Below are 5,961 nucleotides of genomic sequence, written 5' to 3'. Positions count from 1 at the left end.
CTAAGACAGAAGCACGGTGAAATTCTCATCTGAAACGATTTTATGTGAAGCTCATAAATATTTCATTTATTTGTTAGATGAAGACCTTCAAAAATTCTAAATAGATTGTTTTTTTGAACAAACGAATTCTGATTTTATGTAGAAAATTCCCTAAACACCTCGAACAAATGTCTGACAATTCGAAAATAGCTCAGAATAAAAATTGAGAAATTTCATTTTGCGATAATTGAAAAACGATGGGAAAAAATGATTGAAATTCTACTGAAATGTAGATCTCTATGGTACAAATATTGTGCAGAATTTTCACATTAAAAAAATGAAGTTTCAGAGTAATTCTCGTTTATCTAAAAAAATATTTTCAAGATAACGACTTTAAAAATGCATGAAATGAGGAGTATTTAGGCTTATTTTGAAGGTTTTGCAATATACTTCCAACTGCTCAAAACGAAATTCTGGTACATGTTAATTCAGTACAGTTATTACTAAAAATGAGAAGGTTTTCTTCATATTCGAAACAAGCACAAAATTCCCAAAAAATCAGAACTCATTCAAATAATTCTTTTTTTTAGAGGAAAATTTAACAGAAACTTTATTTAACGATAAAGAATATTTTAAAAAATCAAAAGCGCAATCGCGAACATCGATTTTTTTAGACTGCTGATTAGACGTAGAATCGCTCATAAACGACTATGGACTAGATCCCAGCGAGACATCATGCCGCGCCAGGATGAAATATATAAACAACAAGAGATTTTGGGAAAAATTTCCGTTGCAAGGAAAGCAATTCAACTAAAAAATAAACTACTGAAATTGGGTAAAGAGGAATTGAATACTCGAATACTCGAAATGTGAAATTATCTAATGATGATGGACAACATTTTGAATTGGTTGATCATCAAAAGCAATTCAGAATAACTGATTTCAAAAAGCGTCGAAAACTTAGACATCAGAATACCCCAAAACCGGCATTTTCGAGTAGAAACGCCTCTGAAGATGTTTGGTGAGGAGCTAGGTATAGGGTGGATATGGGATAAAATGTGGAAGGAGATGCTGAAAAATTAAATTCAGATGGATTATGAAAACCACCGTTTATTGTGGGATCGAACCACGTCATTAAGTAAATTCTTTGTACATTCTTTGGTAATAAATTTCACTGTTGAGAGTCTTAAAGTCACTAATAATTGTCTGCAATTTAATAATGCTGAATCACTGATATTAATCGAAATTTAACTGAAAACTGTGGTGATGTACTAAACGAAAGTGTTAAATTTGGAATGCTATTAACGCGTGACTCTACTATATCATTACTGATACGATACTGTAACACAACTGAACTGACTGCCTCTTTCGGGTGCTGCGCTGACCTGTGTCCGTTGACCCGAAGGGTCACGGAGATTTTCGGAGATGGCCGAGGTAGTCAACCGTTAATAATATGGAGATTTAGCTGCGTTTCGAACACCCCGGGGGCAATTCATTTTCGGGATGATGAGTTAATGGTGAGTCTGTTTCTGTTGAGCTTCTTCTGTATCATCTTCTGGAGGTTGTTGTAGAGGTGGTGGATCTGATGGCAGTAGACAGAGCTTGGTGATTGGTCTATCAAGCTCTGTGTAGGTTGTCCTGTTGTTCTAAATGATTGGTGATCCATCAGGCAATCTGTGTACTTCTGCCTTTGCTGTTCTAATGATTGCGACTCTCGTCAGCCCGTCAGCTCCTGGGCGTGTCGCAATTACTCGTCCGATTGGCCACTGTGCTGGTGGATAATTTTCGTCAATCATCAGCACCATGTCACCAACCTTGATGTTCTCTTCTCGATGTGTCCACTTGAAGACACTCTTTGGCTCACCTGGACCAGAACTGTTGAGTTGACTGCGCTACCGGGTTCCACCTCTGCAACTTGCTGGAGTTCTTGTCGATGATTGATGGCTCTGGTATCAATTGGATAGGCTCACCTATCAGGATGTATCCTGGGGTGAGTACTTGGAGATCGTCTGGGTCATCTGATATGGGACAGATTGGCCTGGAATTTAGGCAGGCCTCTACCTGGATCAAGACACTGTTGAGTTCCTCACATGTAAGGGTTGTTGTCCCCAAGACTCTTCTGAGGTGATACTTTATTGATTTCACTGCTTCTTCCCACTTTCCACCAAAATGGGGTGTTCGTGGTGGTGAGAAGCTCCATTGAGTCTCATTGGTGGCGAAAGCAGCCTGAATCTGTTGATTTGGATGCTTGGTGATAGATATTCTCTAAGACCTTTGCTGCGCCCACGAAGGTAGTGGCATTGTCACTGTACATGACAGCTGGAACAGCTCGTCTTCCGGTGAATCTCTTGTAGGCTCCGATGAGGGCTTCTGTTATCTGTCTGGTGACCAGCTCTGAGTGAACTGCTGATGTGATGAAGCACACGAAAACTGCAATGTGCACTGACCCTGGTTGTGCATTCATTGGTCTCCATTTGAGGATGGCAAATGGTCCTGCATAGTCCACCCCTGTGGGGAGAAATGCTCTTGCTGCTGAGGTTCTCGTTGCTGGTAGTTGACCCATTTGTTGCTGGGCCTGTCTTCCTCGGTGTCTGGTGCAGATGGAACAGCGTTGAATGTACGCTCTAACTGTACCTCTGCCACCGATTATCCGATACCTTTGACGTGTGTAGGCCAAGGTGAGTTGAGTCTCTCCGTGGAGAGTCCTGCGGTGAGCTTCTTCAATGACTAATGTGGTGAGGCGTGACTGGCGAGGCAAGATTATTAGTTTAATTTCATCTGAATTTAACTGTGAGTTCTTGAGGCGTTCTCCAAGTCTAATGATCCTTTCGTTGTCTAGAGTTGGTGTCAGTTGATGATTTATCGGCAGTTAGTGAGTTTCCTGTAGTACTCGAATAGCTAGCCCAAAGTATTGATGTTGTGTTATCTTTACCCAAAATAACCTCGCTTCATTGAGTTCTCTTACTGCCAAGACAGATCCCGAGAGCATTGGCTGCCTCCTGAATTTGTTGATTGCCCTGTTGATTGTTGTTGTTACGGCTTGTAGTTTAGTCATCGTCTGATCCCTGGTGAGTAGCTCTGCGATTTCGTTGATTTTAATTGTAACTGGATGTGCTGGTGCTGATTTTGCTTCTTTGGCCACCTTTGAGGTGTCCATGGCTGGAGCATCGATTGATGATCGTCACCACTCTTGAAGATCCTGATTGATTCACCACAAACTCGGTTTTTTGAACTTTTCCGATTACAACGTTTCTCATAAAAAACTCTTTCAAAAACAACTTCTTTACAAATAACTTTGTTAAAAACCCGAATATTTGTTTGTGTTTTTCCATTTTTATTTCTATTCTCAGAAATTGGGCTGTATTGCTTATTTAGTTTTAGTTCCCTTGTATACCTGAATTTCATAATAATCTAGTGGAGATGGCAATAATAGAATTGAGTGGAATCGGTAATCACGCTGTTACCGCATTTTTCGTCAGCTGTAAACATCACTGTGCGTGAGCTGGTAGCAAGAAATTCTTCAATGTTGAATCAAACCGCGGTTTTGCTCGAGCAGTTGGGTGCAGGTCGTGACATCTCGTCTCGTAAACGCAAGCGTTATGTTGCTTATGATGAACGTTTGAGTGCTGTTGTTCGTGATCACGCTAATCGTTCGTACATGAAATATTTGAAAGGAATTGCTCTAAACATCACCCTTTAATTGCATTTTTTTTTGTCTACTACTCATTTATTTTGTTAATAAAGTTTCGTTCAATTTCATTGATAGTCGTTGGTTTTTCTTTTTCATCATTGATTATTTTTCAGGTAGTTTTTTGAGTTGTTTTTTAATGGGATTTTTTATGAGAGAAGTTGTTTTTGGGTTCGGTTTATTTAACGAAGGTTTTTTTAAACCAAGTTTTTTTGACGTAAAGTTGTTTTGACGGAGTTTTTTGACGGTAAATATTTAGACATGGACCCGATGATCTGCTAGCTGGCTCGGTGATATGCCTCTGGAAGCACTATCAGCTGGATTCTCCTTCCCAATGACATAGCTCCAGGTAGCATTCGGGAGAATTTCCTGGATCTTGATAACCCTGTTGTGAACGAAGTCCTTCCATCTTGATGCGTGGCTCCTGATCCAAGCTAGTACGACTGATGAATCAGACCAGAGGTAGGTGTCTACCTGGTCGAGTTGAAGTATCTATTGTGTTGATGTCACTAGCTGAGTCAGTAGGAGAGCTACTGTGAGACGAGGGACGGTCATGCGTTTGAGAGGTGCTACCTTCGTCTTCGCGCATGCCAGCACTGTTGATGTCGAATCGTTAATGGTCTTGGTGCGAATGTACACAACTGTACTTATGGCCAACGTTGAAGCGTCTGCAAATTCATGGATTTGAATGTTGAATGTCTCTGTTGAAATTCTCAGCCATCTTGATATAGTAACTCTGTCTAGGTCGTTGAGATTCTTTCGGAATGTCTTCCAGTGTTGTTCGTACTCGTCTGGAAGAAGATTATCCCATTTTAACCTCTGTCTCCAAAGATCTAGTAGGAGAATCTTTCCTTGGACAGCTGGTTGCGATGAATCCCAGCGGATCAAAAATCTGGGCTATCTCTGAAGAGACTACACACTTGGTGATTGTCGTCGAATTAAATTCTCTTGATTGGTATCTGAATGTGTCGGTAGATTGATGGCAACACACTGCAAATACCTTGGAGATTAACTCCTCAAACTGGATAATGTCTTCTTCCATTGATAGCCCTAACTCATGCAGGGCCTCTGAACAATTGCTGCTTCATTTCTGTAGAGAGAAGCCTCCTGCAATGGCAAAGCCCTTGTAGCTGCGTTGCGATCTCCTTGAGACCGTCTTCTGTCTCTGTACCACCGGAAATATCGTCAACACAATGACGTCTGATGTATCTACTGCTGCTGGGAAGTGGTGCCCTTCATCCTCTGCTAGTTATTGAAGAACTCGTAACGACAACCATGGAGAGCAATTCAGTCCGTAGGTGACTGTCGTTAACTGATAGGTGACTGGTTGTTGATTCTCTTCGACTCACAGGATCCTCTGAAGGTCGCAGTCATCTTGGTGAACTTGTATTTGGCGGAACATCTTGACTATGTCTGTGCCAAACACGAGCCTGCGCCTCCTCAGCCACGTCAGGATAATCAGATTTTTCACCAGAATATAGTATATCATTAAATGACACCCGATGAACTAGGGCTGGAACCATTGAATACGACTCTCAGCTTCGTGGTGATGGCCTCCTCTCTCAGTATCCCGTGGTGTGGTACATAATAGGCTGGCACGGTTTCAGGAGTTTCTGGCGCTAGTGTCATGCATCCCAGTGCTTCCTACTCATCGATGAACTCTCTGTACAACTGGGCATGCTTGATCTGTGTTGAGTCGACTTACGATCGATTTGAGTTGACGTGCTGCTCTGAATTTCGATTCTCCAAGCGTTGCTGCTGAAGTTCTGAGGGGCAGTCTCACGATATATCGCCCGGTGTTGTCTCTGCTGCGAATTGCTCTGAAGTGCATCTCGCACTCGTACTCATCTGCTGATAGCTTCGACGTTGCTGATCTCTCTTTTGATAGTTCTTTCTGGACCAGAAATCTGTGGAGAAGCTCTAGAAGTTATTCATTCGAAGATTCTTGTACAGCCGATAGAGATACCTTTATTGAACAATTTGTGCATTCGATTGGTCCGGATAGTATTCAACCGAATACTGTGCGTTGGCCAACTACTCTCGATTGCTCAGACTTGACACCCTCATCTTTGATGATCCGCCCATAGTTGTCAGCCCCTATGATGATGTCTATTGGTCCAGGCCTTAGATACTGGGGGTCGGCTAGCTGAAGATTCTGAAGTGAGCCGACCCTTGCTGATGAGCATCACAATGATGGGAGTATTGCGGTGAGCTTCCTTAGAATGTGGGCGTTGAGTTGCACTTGATGAGCCCCGTTGCTCGCTTGTAGAGTGACTGACACTATTCCTCTGGTG

The 5,961-nt window shown here is 42.1% G+C and overlaps 1 protein-coding gene across 1 annotated transcript; it reads right to left on the bottom strand.

The window, feature by feature from the left end:
* Positions 1 to 1,490: 1,490 nt before the first annotated feature.
* On the bottom strand, positions 1,491 to 3,136 carry LOC107044378. Its single transcript, XM_015266238.1, has 4 exons — positions 2,945 to 3,136; positions 2,267 to 2,725; positions 1,844 to 2,211; positions 1,491 to 1,617 (listed from the first exon to the last, which is right to left on the bottom strand). Exons 1-4 carry the CDS (start codon positions 3,134 to 3,136, stop codon positions 1,491 to 1,493), a joined length of 1,146 nt encoding a protein of 381 aa, XP_015121724.1.
* Between the last annotated feature and the right edge of the window lie 2,825 nt (positions 3,137 to 5,961).

This window comes from Diachasma alloeum, unplaced genomic scaffold (assembly GCF_001412515.2).
Source record: "Diachasma alloeum isolate Michigan unplaced genomic scaffold, Dall2.0 Dall_scaffold_00715, whole genome shotgun sequence".
In the NCBI taxonomy this organism is placed as follows: Eukaryota; Metazoa; Arthropoda; class Insecta; order Hymenoptera; family Braconidae; genus Diachasma; species Diachasma alloeum.
The sequence above is the reverse complement of the archived record's forward strand: the minus strand, read 5'-3'. Positions and strand labels throughout refer to the sequence as shown.

Excerpts from the sequence above, each read along its gene's own strand:
- LOC107044378 (XM_015266238.1), bottom strand. The coding sequence starts at position 3,136 with ATGGACACCTCAAAGGTGGCCAAAGAAGCAAAATCAGCACCAGCACAT. Across the intron at positions 2,726-2,944 it reads TCTCGGGATCTGTCTTGGCA|TCACGCCTCACCACATTAGT; the intron begins GTAAGAGAACTC and ends TTGCCTCGCCAG. Across the intron at positions 2,212-2,266 it reads GTGACAATGCCACTACCTTC|ATTCAGGCTGCTTTCGCCAC; the intron begins GTGGGCGCAGCA and ends CCAAATCAACAG.